Consider the following 16,927-nt stretch of genomic DNA (forward strand, 5'->3'; position numbering starts at 1 on the left):
CACTAAAACTTGTGGCTTTTTAACTCTGGGCTGCAGTCCAGCTGGCACAGCGCTCAGCATGCTGGGTTGGCTGGTTACCGCGGGCCGAGCAAGGTGGAGGATGACATCGCTCATGGACGCTGATTGACTGATGAGTCTTGTCTTGCTTCCTAGTGCAGGGCTTAAGTTGAGGACGGGGGCCGTGCCGCCGGTTCGTGGCTGGCGAGGTGCGGGCAAACACGGGACGGTCAGAGGTCGTACAGTGACAAGTGAGTATTTCCCGCCGTTGTGCTGATGAGGACGTTTCGGCTTGACTCTCCTTGGAGCACAGCATAAATGCAACTACACACTCCTTCCTCTCATCTGACCTTTATTTGCTTTCCATGCACTCTTTCTTTCACAGACGTCATCAGCCCAAAATATATTGCCCAAAAGAAACACATTTAATTTAACTGTACAGTTAATGGACACTCCTGTTTGCCTTTTGGAGTACTCTTTAAATTCATGACATGAGTTATCACTAACTATACACTTTTGCTAACAGTTTAGCTGGTGTGAGAAACATACATAGTTCAAATGGATCTTTGACATCTATAGCCCTCAATGGCAGTGAATTATTGCTGGAACATAAAAGCAAAGTGGGGGACTGCAGGAGATGGGTGCAAGTAAGAATTTGCAATTGCATGCATTGCATATTTCCCATTAGTACCCAATACACTTGAGTGTTAATTGTTAACACATTGACTGTGTCAAAAAAGCTTGCGGAGGTCCTCAGGTTTGTGCCTTAATTGTACTTTACTGGTCAAAGCGACTAAATGTGTTAATATAAATTATTCATCAACCCTTTTTTTTTTCTTTTTTTTTAAGAGCTCAGTATTGTTCATTCGGTAATGTCATTATCATTGCTCTCTTTTTATTTATTTATTTATTTTAATTTTATTTTATTTTTAATTATTTTGTATGTGGGTGAGTATGTGTATGTGTAAGTGCGTGTGTGTGTGCGTGCGAGTGTGTGTGTATTCGTTAGTTCACCAAAAACCTATTAAAAAAATCCCATACCGTTCACCTAAACCGAACACCGCCGTCAGGAGACCCAAGGAAGGACCAAAGAAAAGAAAGGAAAGTGAAATCCAGCACCGACCAGACACCACCCACCGGGCCGCCACCCAGAGTTCTTCACCAACCCCAGAAACATCTAAATTCCAACAAATCAGGGAGACCTCAAGAGACCAAAGGAGAGACTGACAGAGCAAGCGCAACACCTCAGGGCCCCCCAGGCCGCGGCAGCGCCAAAGGACGACCCCCACCCCAACACGGCCCGCGCCCCCAACCCAACGCAGCAGGACGGGGCACTAGGCACCCCACCGGTCCCCCGCCCCCCATCCACCCCCGCCATCCACCCCAACCCCAGGCCCAGCGGGGAAAGGCCCCGGTCGTCACTCCAGCGTTCTTAGTGAAAGCTAACCCCTGTTACTGAGTCCGCCAGCTCGCCAACTGGCGAACTCTACCCCTAAACCTTGAATGTGACCCCACCCAGTGTACATACAAGTGTGTGTGTGTGTGTGGTGCATTACAATTGGGAGCAGGTGAACCGGAGCAGAGGGAAATGATATCCCCACACTCCGATCCACCCGCCTCCCAGGCATGTCCGTAATGTTCACAAAGAGTTCCCCCCAAAAATTGAGCTACCTGACATAATAGGTGGAAAAAAAAAACATTTATGTCAAATCCTCAATATATTTTATAGTTCGCCTCAAATGTTAACACAAGAAATACAGACTCAACTTTCAACAAATCAATGTCATGCTTGCAAAAACATCTATATGACACTAGAGCTACAAAATAGTATCAATTGTTTTCATGTTGCTCTTTTATTTTGCAAAATACTATCTCAACCCAACTACCAGCCATTTGACAAAAGCAGGCGCACAAGCACACGCTGTCAGTGTGCCTACCATTTGCATAACTAAATTCACCTTTGGGCAATTTGCATGTTAATGAACTCGTGCTAATGCACTTGCTCGCGACAAATACACAGACAGAAGATAAGGGAGAGATAAAGAGATCAGAGAGGCATTTTAGGCACGCCGACAAAGTAGCTTGTCTTTGGAGGAGGTAGGGTGCCTGTGATGGCGTCGAACAAGGCAAACAGGAGTTTGCGCAAGTGGTTACAAGTGGAATAATTATGAGGGGCGGGCAGTGAAAAAAGAAAAAATCCTGTCGTTTTTAATCGAAAGCAATCAACGCAAGGGAATAAACTGCTGCTTCGGTGTTCGCTCATCTTTAGCTGCATAGACAACATAATTTTACTACAAAATGTATGTGCTCAACATGTTGACGGCATTAACCATTTTTTATAACTTGAAATCTCCTCAAGAATGGTGGTGAATTGACATTAGTGATCTTCACCCTGGGGTTTCAACAGCCACTAAATTTGAATGCTAATCCCTAGTTAATCTGTAACTACACTGTACACTAAAACAACAACTTTTTTTTAAATAAATTCATTAACTACATAGACGTGCATGCCTTAGGTTTTTAAATAAATTCATTAACTACATAGACGTGCATGCCTTAGGTTTAAATTTTGATTGATCACGTTTATGAAAACAGGGTGAAGAAAACAGACAGATTAAAACAGATGTTTTAAACAGATTTGTGAATAATGATGAAATTTAGCTATATTCTAAAGCTAATTGCTGCAAAACGGAAACAGATACAAATGTACTTCTTTCCTAATCAAAGAAGAGACTCTAATCTTTCTTTTGGCAGGTTCCAAGTTTTTATAGCAATAGAACACAATATTCTGTGGGCCTTGCAAAATCCAGTAAAACAGCCGGGAGCGAAGGGGGTTGCTTCAGTGAAAATGGCTGCAAGTGAATGATTTAATAGGGCTGAAAGATTTTTTCTTCAATATTGCAGTTCTGATTCAATATGCGATTATTTTTCCAAGATACTCATCCCACAGATTGTTTTCACAAACATAAGCACTAGCAGTACATTTTATTCTACTAAATTACGATTTGAAAATGATGAATTGTTCAAACCTATTAACATTGTGTGAAAGGGTTGACAATCTGCACGTCACAATCCAAACTTCCACCTGACAGGTGCTGCAAAACAACAAGGCATTGAGACAGCCCAAAAAGTCGACAGCAAAGCGAAAAGTGATGGTGTAACACGAGATAAAGGCTATCAGCGATCTCATTACGAGTGGTAATGTCAAACCAGCGAGGTAGAAAATGTCCGTGCCCTGGCTGTGATGACAGGGCACTTATGGAGTAAGACACAGCAAAACATGCCGAGTCATATTTTTCCAGCCTTTTGCTGGTGCTGTGCGCTGAAGCTTATAAGTGTCACAAGGACATTGTTCTGCTTTGTCTTAATTTATTTCTTTTTAAACCCATTCACGCTCCAAATGCAAACAATCTGTTTTCATTAGCACCTTCACACACTTTCTCAAACACATTCACATTGCAAAAGCATGCTCTGGACACACACACACACACACACACCCACACACACCCACACCCACACACATACAGTTAAGTCCTCTCCCCGCCCTTCTTGACAAAGAGGGTGAAGGCATCATGGGACATTGCAAGGTTATCCAATAGCATGGCCACTATACAAAAGCAAGCTCCAATGAGACCTGCTTGACACGTGTTTACCTTTTTCAGAGAAAATATAGGGTCCTTGCCTCTGTGATTTAGGACAACTAAAGCAGTCATTCCCAACCTTTATTGCACCATATTTTATATTAGCAAACTTACGGCACACCACAAAACATTCAAATCCCTAGTTAATCTGCAACACTACCACGTTACTGAAATAATGATCTTCTCTCGGTTTATTCACAATCTTGCTTGTGAAATCTGAGCTAATGCTGTCATCCAAGTTCACATTCACACAGTTTTCAATCAGATAGATGTGACTATCCGTGATCTCAATGACACAAATATGACTACATCCTCAATTTTCAATGAGGAAAAAAAACAAAATACAGTTGTTGTGCTGCATTGTTGTAATAGCATAGTAATGCTTCATTTGTAAGGATTAAACGTTTAAAATGCAATGCATGGGAGGCCCCGTTTCTGTTGAGTACTTGTGATTATAAGATGCAGGGACACTTTAAGAATGAGACAAACCATCAATCCTGCTGACCAGCTCCTCCAGGGCCTTGACTTTCCTTTGGATGCCTGGCTGTGCAAACGTGTAGTTGTCCTGGGAAGAAAAAGCAGTGGTCAGATGGGTCAAGTGTCCATCATATGGCTACGTCTTTAGAAAACTCAAAACGAGAGGCAGGTGAAAACATAAAACATAACTTAATTGGTGGAGGTAATAAATACAGTGAGATTCAGCCGACACTCGGCCTGATTCGATCAAACAGAATGCTATCATGTTTCCCAGTAATTACCTGGAAAAATAAAATTGCTTCCCCAGTGGTCTGCAGCCAATTGCAGATCCCGACACAAAACGGTCAGAAATTTCACAATTACAATCAACACCCCCCCCTTCTATGACGGTTCATTTGTCACGGGAAAAGAGCAGCAACAGCCATTACAGGCTTGAAGTGCTTGCCAGGACTCGCTTTACGCATCACACACGGCGCTTGAGCAGTCAATCTATTCAAATCAGCGCGTGGCTTTGAAGACAAAGCTGAGAGCTGATTGTCTCACGGGTGGCAAAAATTAAACACTGGACGGGATGAAAATGTGTACATTTGCAAAACAGTCAATTACACACGTGTAACGGTGTGTCAAAAAGGCTAATAAACCGGCGGTGTACTTCAGGCTGTAATAATGACACAATGATCACAAGAGTGTTCCTCAAACTTGCAGAATGTGCATATGAGAAGGGCCTGTAAGCATTCTGTGGGCGACTCCACACGCACATGCATAACAAGGATTAAGTTTCCTTGAGGGGTCATTTCAGTATGGCCGGAGAACAGCTGATGTGGCAAACCATCCAACAAGCAGAGAGTGATGGAAAGAGAAAATGAGAAGGAAGGAAGAAGGGAGGGAGGAGTGATTTAGTAATAAACAGCTCCAGTTGTCCTTCAGGATCAGCACAAAGAAGGTGTGTGTGTGTGTGTGTGTGTGTGTGTGTGTGTGTGTGTGTGCGTGCGTGCGTGCGTGCGTGCGTGCGTGCGTGCGTGCGTGCGTGCGTGCGTGCGTGCGTGCGTGCGTGCGTGCGTGCGCGCACCCCCTGAGCCAATTGGCGGCTGGCTGGGTTGAACCATTCCCCTTTAGAACTTTTTGGGTTTTCCATCTCTGTTGGAATTGTTCTTCCCTGCTTATCATCAACTGAATCAGTTATAAGGCTCCAAATTGTATGGTGGGAAGACAGCTCAAATTAATTCATAAATAAACTTCTTTAATATTCCTCAATCTAATGTTCCCAAAGCATCACCAAAACTTAAGCTACCTGACCTAATGTGTGAAAAAACAAAAGGAAATTGTGAAATGCTGGGCAGATAAATCCTGTTACAGCTGTGACGCCTTTGCAGGCTCATGTCACTGTCAGGGAGTCAAGGAGGTAAGCAAAGGTGACTGGTGTCGTCATAACAACAAGTGCTTCTTTGCTTCCTGTGACCTGAAATTATTTGGATGAGCGCTTTTTAGAATAAGAGGATAAATTCCCAAGAGCTATTTACTCAACCTTCTAATTGATGAAGCCTCCTCCATCTATTTATCTGAATCACATTTGCCTTTTGTAATTCAGCTCTATTTTCCAAGTCCCCTCCTCTTCTAACACTGGTGTTAATTTGGTGAGGTGCAGAGTAATTACATTTGCATTATTGAGGCTGCTGGCTTTAATCAACTACCATTCTTTTGCGCTCACCTGCTTCTCGTTTTCCTGCTCTCAATGACTGCAGAGTATAATTTCCCAGTTCTTCATTCTGGCTTTTCATACAGTATCTCTCCGGCACATTTGCTCATGTTGGGTTTTATTTTTGGTCCCTCTCTCCTTAATGCAATTCAATCTTAGTCAAATTCACAAAGACAAATCCTATTCCCACGTTTTTCTGTATTACTTGCTGCCGCTACTGACACTTTCTTAACATCTCTTCCAATTCCAATTGTGAGTGTATTTTTGTGTGTTTTTTTTTAAACTTCATTTTAACTTGAGACTTAGATTATTTTTTCTCGCGAGGAGAATGGACAGAGCTATCTGTTGTGAGGCACACTCTCCCGAGCACTCTCTTATTTTTTTACAGGGCGTTCCAACAACAAAATATTTCAGTCCTTATCTTGTGATAAGGGCAGAGTTCCTGTTCTGCAGCTGCAAGAACATGAGTCACGCTTTGCAATACTATACAAGTAAATATGGGATAACTTATGTACATTTATTTTAACAAACAAACGTACTACAAGCTATGTTTCATTATCCCGATTATCCCTATTATGTCTGTTTTTCCCCCAACCTGAAACTCTCATTTGGATGGTCTTAATTTATTTTTTACCTTTTCTCCTCATCGCTTGGCATTGACCTGGTGTCTCCTTTGCTTCCTTCTCCTTCTTCAAAGTCAACTCTAAAATGATGCACCTCTGAACAAATAGGGCAACAGGAGGAAACTCATCGCAGATATTTCCTTACCTATATGCTATCCACTTCTCACCAAATCTTGGCCTGTCATGTAAACGGAACTGCCCACACACCAATCCAAAGGATCCAGTATACAACCAAGAAGTTCTGCCAGGTGTCAAAAGCCTCTCCACTCGCTCTCAGCTGAATCAATAGCTCCTCTTCACCTCTAAATTCCATTCTATTAGAGACAACAATGGCTACACACTGGACTCAGATTGCCTTCCATTGTGGCTCCCGATGTCTATCAGCGAGTTGGACAGCGGTGGCACAACAGTGCGGCGAACGGGCGTAGCGTTTGTGTTGGTGAGTGGGAAAGACACAGATGACAGGTAAAGATAAAGGCTTTACGATAATAGATGTTGCGGTGTTGTGTTGAAAAGCGAAGGACAGTGCCGTTATCTGCTGCTCGTTTGATGCATGCGTGTGACAGAAAAGAAGATTATATAAAACAGGTTGCGATAAAGACAAGAGTGGAGACGAAATGCAAGAGGGATTGAAGGATTTCATAGAGCAATTGATGGAACACATTTTGTAGATCTGGATTGGTTGGCTCATATCTGTAATGGGCTCGCCAGGGGAGACTCAATGTGGGGCATCATTTTCTACTACGTACCACACATCACTTCGCACTTGTTTCAGAGGAACTCATCTCATACATTTCTGTGGCATTCTTCATTCTTATCGGAGATGATTGTTTTTGATAAATGCCACCTTCTGTATTTTTATAATATATATATATATATATATATATATATATATATATATATATATATATATATATATATATATATATATATATATATACCAATTATTGGCTTGCATTGTTGAGCTCCCCCCAAGTTACTATGGTACCCTATAGATGTGGGGTTTTTTTGTGTTTTTTTACTATCTGCAAGGCAAATTTCTTTCTGCAGAAAGATTTGCGATCTGTTTACTAAATGTGACAGGAAGAGTGGGCAATATATGTTCAATATTACACGACTACAGTAATGTGATGTGTACACTCAGATTCACACCTATTGGCAATTTAGAGTATTCAATGAAACTAATGCAGAAAACAACCCACACAAGTAACCTACACACAGGAATCTGGGATTAAAATCCAGAATCTCAGAAATGAGGTAGATGTGCTCACCACTCGGACCACTGTGCTAGATGATTTGAGGATTATGTACATTTCTAATAATCAAGGCCTTCATTTGGAAGGAAATAACTTTTGATAAATAGCTGAAAACTGGAGTGCAAAATGTCACAAAAAGTAAGCCCAGGAGACCAAATGATTAAAAGCAATACGATCATCCGTGTAGGTTGGGGATCGAGTGACAGCTCGAGATGTCATAGGGATGCCTGAGGAAACCAAGGACCGACCGAGCACAAAGTCGGCTTCGGTTTTGCTATCGTCTGGTGCACGTCAGTCGGCGGACCTTGTTCCTACTCAACAGATCTATTGCTGGTACCACGGAAACAGATGGTTGCCTTGACAATGAGCGGGCACACATGGTTTTGCCTGCGCTCCAAATGAGGGCTTGGATGCAGCTCAGACAAGAAGCAGCAGGAAAAGGAACTGTCAAGCCTTTAATCATCGCACATTGTATGTTACATATTTGTCAGGTCACTCAGTAGTGGCATTTCATTTTATCATTTTTTTCTGAGATCTAAATCATGGTAGGAGGCAATTTCCATACTGTGCCCTTTATTAGTCCATACAACCAGTAATAAGTTCATATCCCAGTGTGATCGTCCCCCCTCCAAAAAACAAAAAAAAAACTGTTCAATCTTGGCCTGAATAATTTATTTAAAAGACATTGCTCCAAAAGGCATAGCCAAAGAATTAGCATAAGAAACAGGTGTTCATGGGCCGGGTTTAAAAGCAAAGCGCCCTCTGGGGCATGCTAACTGCATAATGGACTTTTTGAACTTTTGGACTTGTTTCCCTGCCCAAGAAATGGCGGTGAGAGACTTTCAGCTGCCACCTATGAATTGCACGCAGCAACACCACCGTGCATGGTAATGACGGATCATAACTTGCAAATCACCATGAAATATTTATATCAACGGCATATCAACGGATAGACACGACAGCACCCTTTTAATTGATTGGAGATGTGGAACCATTGTAATAATTTAAATTAGATAAGTTGTCTGCAAGTGCTGTCCAATTTAGCACAGACTAAGAGTAATTAGCTGCTCGAAATATGAAGGAAAACGGGGGTTGACATAAAATAGCTCGATCAACTAATCTGGAAAAAATCTATTCACATTTTGCAAATATTTTATCCTCTAATTAACTGTAATTATTTGATTCTTCAAGGGTCTATCCAGCAAGAGGTAGAGTCATTTTATTGGATTAGATGACTTTACCGTAAAGACCAGACTATTTGAACGCGAGTGGAGAGGATTAGGTAGTTCAAACATGTTTGCGGGAACTCAATGTTGCTACTGTCAGCTGCCAGTTTGATGTGGAAATGGGCTGCACAGTACAGCGTGCTTATCTTGTTGATAGGCCCGGGATCATGCTCTCGCAGCCGTGTTTGTCTGTTTAACTATGCCGTCCGTGTCGGGCCAGAACAGATGAGTGCAGGATGCACACGTCTACCACTCAATCTGCCACTCACCGTAGGCGTGATTTAGTCCACTTCAAAAACAAAACGATTTCCACTACGGAAAAAAAATAGAATTAAATCAGCAGGGTTAAGTTGAAATCAATCAAAAGCAGAATAAATAAACTGAAAACTATATAGTAGTTCACTTCAAGTGTGTAAAATAAATACCGTAAATTGTGGTTCACTATCCACAAGAGGTTTCAAAGCCACGTGCCAGCGTCCTCACGTTTGGTGCATTTTTTCCCGAAATCAAATCATCTGTCAGCCATGTATTTTTTAAGATGATGTTATACGCCGAGTTAGTGTTTTGGGATCATAGATTTTCGTATAGTAACGGCTTAAACTGTCAATATCGGCAATTATACTTGCCGGTTACAATGCCTCCGTCACTATCCCTTGCAAATAACAAAGGGTTTGCAGTCGTTAAAACAATTTAATTTTTCCACAATGAAATTATGCATAAGTGCAGTTTTATGGATGAGAAGGAGAAAAAACAATACTACAAAATTTTCCAAACTATGAAGCATTTTCGAAAGCATCTTTCTATTATGCATAGCGATGCAATTAGCCCCAAACAAAACAGTGTGACAAGTTTCTGCGGATGTAGAAGGCGCTTTAAGCCAATGAATAAATGTAATTACGCAGACAAGACTCCTTTTCCTCTCTACCCCTGAGACGCCCACCTTCAGGACACAGCGTGGTTTAATAGAGAATGTGAGCAGGTTGGAGACGAGGTCAGAGAAAGGATCGCCAACTAATTACGCTGCTGAAGCACTCAGCCTCCAACGGATTGTTTAAAAAGCATTAGGGAAGGTGGAGGATGCAGAGAAAGGGGAGTGGGGGGCAACACAGCTTCCCTGATGCATTGTACATAATTAGTTTGGAGCCAAGGTCACAAATAAACACAAGCATGGAGACGACAGCGTCCATGCGCACTCAAAAGCCTACACACGGGCATACACTCCATTCTTCTCTCTTACTTCCTGGGCTCTGCCTGCGCTTTCCCTCAGGAACGACACAGGCACAATGACTATTAATTTCTAAAATGAATCGGCGACAAATTGACTGTAATGAATTAATGCTCACATGCGCACAATCACCAGAAAAAGATGCAGTCACTATCAAATATTTTTAGAATCAATTAATCTATCAATTATTCAATCGATTAATCAACTAATCACATTTATTTAAATTTTGCATTAAAGTGTATTACAAAAGCATGTTCCCCCTGATTACTGTTTAACCAGTGATTGGTGTTTATTTTGTACTTTGCATTCGTATAATGAGGGGGATTAATGTTGTACAATGTTACCGGTTCGGTCATTGTTTTCCAAAGTTAAAACAGATGTTTGCAACTGTCTTATTTTGATTAAAAACAGAAGATAATCAGTAGTCTTTCATAAAGGACTACAGAAATTAGTGAATAATTACTGTTGATATGCTGATATCAGAGGATTTGGACAATTTTACATTAAAAAATGGCTCCAAACAATGACTCGATTATTACAATAATTGTCAATTAATTTGATAATCGATTACTTGTTGACTAATCAATTAATTTTGACAGCTCTACTACAGAAATATATCACAATTTGTAATTTGGACAGGCAATGTTAAAAGTAAATAAATAAACACGCTATTGAAGTATCTTTTGTTTCTAAACATTTATTGCACTAAGGCACATATTTCAAACGGACGCCACCAAAAACAATCACAAAAATTATATTTCCTTAAATAATGATGGCAGCACTCTCAAAACTTGCTGGTAACCCACATTGGATCAAAAAAGTGGCAAGTCAATGCTGGGTTCTTTATACTCAACACATTGGGGTTGATGCTCTGACCCAGCATAGTGGGTCAAGATTTTGATACAAGGGGTAAAAAAAAAAAAAACTGACCATACTGATCGAGTTAAAGCTCCCAAGAAATAGAAGCACTTCATAATAATAATGAATCCAATCTAGGGTCAAACTAATTCAACCCAGCATGTTCTAGTGTGTAAACAAGTTTATTGTACCTTCTTGTCATCTAGTTGAAGAACATTTAAATTTTTTGTAGTCAAGCAATAACTTTTGTATCAATTAAGTGAAACTACTGGATCATTTCCTGTGGCACAATTGTTGGGAATAACTGATTTAAGGTCCTAAACTGTTTGAATGTTGGGTGTGAATACAATCTGCATTCTAGAATGAGCACTAAATCAAATACCTTCCAGGAATATGAGAAAGAGTGCCAATGAGAAAGAAGAGCCCAGCAGCAGTTCCCGCCTACTACCACAGTATCAATAGCCCACACTGGAAAATCTTCCCCTCGGGCAACATGTAGGTGGAGACACTTGGAGATTCGGCATGTACACTAAATTGGTGTAAAAGTATGAAAGTGTGCAAGAGAGTTCCCCCCCTTATCTTTTCAACACACAATGACAGTATGCTTACCTGGATGCCGTCCAGCAGTTTGCTCATGCACCAGAAGCTGTCAGCCTCAATGTTCCTCAGAGCCTCTTCCTGGAGACTGGACACGTCAAAGTTTTCCACTTCTTCCTCTGGAGGAAGGAAAGTGTGAACACAGTTAGAAATGAAGAGAAGGGAGAAGGATGAACCATAGTGGGTTATCGACAAGTACAGAACAATTCAGGTTTACTTGGTCAACGCGGGGGCGCCATAATAAGCCCACCACTGTGAAAATGCCTTGCAAAAAAAAAAAAGGATGCCGTTAACAGGGAGCGAGAAAAAAGAGCCTGGCAATATAAATGGTGCTTAAAAAGAGAGAGAGAGAGATTGTGAGAACCCGGCTGATAAACACCTCACAAAAGATTTAAGATTTAGGGAGGACCAAAGTGAGACTAACTTCAAATGATTGATCTACCCTTTAAGAGGTTTGTCTAATTGTAAAAATATATATATATATTTATGTAAAAAAAAATGGTAAAGGCACCACAGGGAAGGAAAAATTCAAACACAGTAGTGAGACCCTAGTCAGTCCTCTTCCAGTGGGTGACTAACAACAACAGTGGGTGGCATCACATGTCATTAACGGCAGTCGCGTGTGACGGACGGCGTGGGGCTTTGACAGAATTCTGGCAAGCCGCTGACAGACAGCCAGTGGAGAGCAGATGAGACAAGACTGATTAACCACGATCGAGAGTGGACCACAACGCAGCACGGAGGTCAGACGGGAACGGAGAAGGGAAAATGTTTCGGCATCTTTTGGAAAAAAGTTCTGCGTTCTTGCAAGAGAGAGAGAATTGTACAACGCATATGTCGGGGGTGCTGGCAGCTCTGCTTGGTATCCTTGGCAACCTTGGTAGAATGTAGTTAGGCTTGTAATGGGCATGCTCGGTCTGACAGAATGACAGACAGGGATCTGGAAGCAGGCCACAGCTGCAAAGCCACTAACAATTCCCCTGTATGTCAAGTGTGCATGTGCATGAATAAACCTTTCTTGTGTCTTTAACATTCCATCTCAACTTAAAATACCGTGGTAAGTAATTTCATGTATTGATATGGGCGATAAAACAATGCAATTTGTTGCTTTTTCAGAGGAGCCCCAAATATCCTAGAGTGCCTCATGTCTTGCTGCGGCGGCTCAGCTCCAAAATGTGAACCTTGACGGGAGCACATGAGAAGGGATGCCTAGCAAGAGTCCGGCATTCGCCCTCCAACTGGGCAAAGCTCATCACAACAGCAAGGACACATGAGAGGAAAGGGAGTCTGAAACCATAAATTGGGACCGACTCTGCTGAGGCAACAGTGCCCCCTGTGACCGCTGGTGGAACACCAAACTGAGTGGATGAATGCTCAAAAACAGTTGAACCTGATGTCATTAGTTAAATTCCCAGCTCGGCACTTCACAAGCAGCCCCACGCTTGATGAGGCTCAAAGGAAGCTTTGTTGCTCCAGTGTTTGAGGATTTAACACAAAATAGCTAACTTGTCACGACGCACTTGATCCACCCGTTAAGTGGGACTATTGCTGGTAATTTGATAATCTAAGAAGTGACACATCTGGAGAAAACAGAGTAACTAGAGTCGGCTTCAACCAAAGCTTTTTCCTTGGCCTGAAAACCACAAGGCCTCAACTACTTGCAATTCTACTCTCTACCATATTACAGTGGAATGCGTTTCTCTTCAAGGGTGACTTTAGACATTTACACCAAGAACCATCTGACAACTTTCTGTGTCTGCAATGTGATCTGAGTCTCCGTAGGAACGCTTTACAAATAGGAAGATGGGGAAATTAAGGACATGTTAGCAAGCAAGCCTTGAAGAGAGTGGATTTTTTTTCCTTGTGAGGTGTGCATCCAAAAATCAATGGTTGCAAAGGATCCCCAAATTGTGGTAATTTTAAAACAGAGTAGCTGCAGTATGGACAGCAATGTACATGGGGTTCTCAATTTTCGACAGCGGCCCTTTTCTATATGAACATCTGTATCCCAAATCTGTACATAAGTCGGAACGTAGGGTTGTAAATATGGACGCAAGTGAGTGTGCAATGTTATTGCATTTTCTTACGCTAGTCAAACTAGTTTCTTGTGTGCCAATTGTATCCTCAAAACCTTATGTCAGGACCCCGTGTAAATTTATTTAGTGAAGAGACCAATGGATGGGAAACCCATAATGTGATTTCAACCAGTGTAGCACTCCAAAGACATTCACTTACTCACAATGGTCGTTCCGTCGCTCATTCTAATTAATTTCCTACCCAACTCTTTGACATTATCCCATCTCTGCAAGCTGTTACCCTCCACTTCTCCTCGTCCTCTCTACTGGCTAGAGATCCAGTTCCCTGCCAAGCCCCAGGGCTCATTTCCTGTTTGTCCTGGCACAGGGGGGGGGCAACATGTCCAGCGAGACCAACTGCTTGGTTGTGGCCAGCTGTGAGCACTTGGCACAGCCTGGCACGCAAAGCCGGGTCACACCTCAGGAGACCAAGCGCCGGCACTGACACGCACGCTCACAACCAACGTCGCCATCTGCCCTCTATACGACTACAGGCCACAAGGTAATGTGATGTAAGATGATAAAAGACCTAATTTAGCCTGATGTAACCATAAAGTGAATGTCCAAAATTTTTGGGACAATCTTACATGTTGCAAACCATCAGAGAGCACCGCCATTGTTCAAACTGAATTTTCCCATCCATAAGATGAAAGCAACTTGTGACTTATAATTTATAGTGGTGGCTCAGTATTAATCCAATTAATTGAATTACTTTTTATTAAAGCAAAGATTTTAAACAGGTTACAATCTCTTTGCCACCTTCAAAATGCTCATGTTGGCAGCCTAACACTTGGAGATGAGACACACGTAGGCTTGCTTGTGAAACATGCAAGTCCTCCCTCTGCACCTCACACTAGCGTATAAAGGTTATGCAAGGCAGCCACAGCACAATTAGTGCAATAGCACCATTATTAATGAGAGACGAGCATTTTTCTAAAGGTGGCATTCAAGCTGTCGCATCATTAAGAGGTGAGTCGACTTGGCAAGACGCGGTGTCACCAACATATTGACTCATACACGTGATGCACGGATTCACAGCAGGACGTTGCCATGAGATTAGGCTGGCAATAATGTGAAGATACACAGCTCAAGGAAGCAAGATGAGGTGTGTTTGTAAAGTATTCCTAAACTGGAGAGGATAATCTCTACTCTCGAGAGAAATAAGCAGATTCATTTTATGCACGGAGCAGCACCTTGTTCCCTGACTCCCCCCAAGAAAAAAAAAACCTGTCAATTGACCTTTTTGCTAAGAACACCAGAAGTCCAGACTGGCCAATCACAGAGCACCACATTCATATATTTAAAATAAATAATAAATACGTTTTCACGGTGATACAATATGTCTGGGTCACTGATTCCCAACCAGTCTGTGCTGTCATACAAGGTGCCGCAATAATATATATATATATATATATATATATATATATATAAAACAGCAATTATCTGATATTACTAAATATCTAGATATGACTAAATATCTATATATTACTAAATATAGATATTACTGATTATTACTAAATAGGCTCAAGAATATTTCACTCATTCCCTCGCAGTCATTTTTACTGAAGCAATCCCTTTGCTTGTTTTACTGGATTTTGACTGATTTTGCAAGGCCCACAGAATATTGTGTTCTATTGCTATAAAAACATTGAACCTACCAAAAGAAAAATGTGAGGGTTTTCAGGAAAAAAAAGTATATTTGTATCTGTTTCCGTTTTGCAGCAATTAGCATTAGAATATAGCTAAATTTCATAATTATTCACAAATCTTTTTAAAACAGTGGGGAAAGAGCTTTTTGAAACATGGCCCTGGTTGATCTCGTATACTCTGCTGCCACCTGGTGGCGTTTTTTGTAATAACTACCATTGCTTCAACCATTGTCTTCAGTGGAGAGGCTGCGTCAAAGCCTTCTGTATGCTCTAGCATTAAAAAAAAAAACTTTAAAAAAAAAAGTATAAATACGTCTTTGGGATCATAGTAATATTTAAAATAGAACATATTTATAAGTTTTTGGAAGCAAATTAGTTAATCACTACACATAATGTCTTTTTGTTTGTCTGTTTATGCCAGCGATTTATAGTGACCGGCAGTAAATAGAGACCTTTTCAAAAATTGCTCTTTAATGTTGACATTGTGGGTTCAGAAAGACTTAGCAAACGTAACCAAGGGTGTCTTAGTGTAACGACAGTCCATACTATCGGTTGGTACTTCTTGGACGTGACAAGCTTATCTACACCATATTCCAAGTGTTAACGCTTACATGTAATAAAGAAACCCTTGGGACACGAAATCACCCCATCTTACATTTTCCGCGTAATAATGCCTCATGTCCATGCACCAAATGGCGGACACACGAGCTCTTGGCAAGATAATGTAAGTCCTTGACATGAAATGGAATACTGTACAGATATTAATACCATATCTGTCTATGCACAGGCACATAATGACCCACTTACCCTGGGGTGAGATTGTTTCTCGGGAGAAGACGCTCAGAGTGTTTAATGTTGAGCAAGGCTACCACATCATGTTAATTGAGCAGCGCAAATATCTCCGCTCTTGCCGCGCTCCCTCATATGCTGTCATATTGGCCAGCGGCACAACATATACAATTCCAATTGATTCCGCATGTCATCTCAATCCTGTTGCCATAGTAATGCCAAGCGAGGGAGAGGGTGATTGTGCATGATTGCACAGTGCTTATAGCATAGTCTTGATAAAACAAAAGTGGAGTGTCACTGACAGTTGTCAGTTACGTTGTCATTTCTTTTAAACATTGATATACAAAAACTGTTTTATATAGTCTATTTTCCCTATTTTCATCACTCGACTATAAATTATGACAGTCATATGCTCTATATGTTATATTTTATTTTGTTTTACTGTACCAAAAATTGTCAACTGCAAAGTTATTTTAGCCTCTAGTTCAAATGGAGGCGGTTTTCTGGTTCTGATGAAAAATACAGTTGGTTAATTTCTTTTTGATGTTCATTTCCAGCTTAAGCACAGTAAATCTGCCACCGTAATACACCGGACACATTTGGGAGCTGACAAGAGTTTCTTGAGATCTTGCTAGTGAAGTCCATTAAGTCATTACCGTGTGTAATCTGCGGGTTTAGTTGGGAATAAAACACATTAGGGGAACAGCGGTACACGGACATTATGCAGAGCAGCAGACACGTTTGAGGATAGGAAAAGTGAAGCTGAAGGGCGATGAAATGCCTCAGCACAGTTGGACAGCCTGTTGTTGTGTAATTTT

General features: G+C 41.3%; 1 protein-coding gene across 3 annotated transcripts in view; it reads right to left on the reverse strand.

The window, feature by feature from the left end:
• tbc1d22a (TBC1 domain family, member 22a) overlaps positions 1 to 16,927 on the reverse strand; it is an 88,447-nt gene that overhangs the window by 26,577 nt on the left and 44,943 nt on the right. For all 3 annotated transcript variants that reach the window (XM_086060320.1, XM_086060321.1, XM_086060322.1), the window contains 2 exons: positions 11,609 to 11,715; positions 4,128 to 4,203 (listed from right to left, as the gene is read on the reverse strand). In XM_086060320.1, the coding sequence (XP_085916446.1) occupies positions 4,128 to 4,203; positions 11,609 to 11,715 (183 nt within the window). The remainder of the gene's footprint in view (positions 1 to 4,127; positions 4,204 to 11,608; positions 11,716 to 16,927) is intronic.

The sequence above is a fragment of the Leptonotus elevatus genome, chromosome 17, assembly GCF_054856555.1.
Source record: "Leptonotus elevatus isolate MCC_2025b chromosome 17, RoL_Lele_1.0, whole genome shotgun sequence".
NCBI lineage: Eukaryota > Metazoa > Chordata > Actinopteri > Syngnathiformes > Syngnathidae > Leptonotus > Leptonotus elevatus.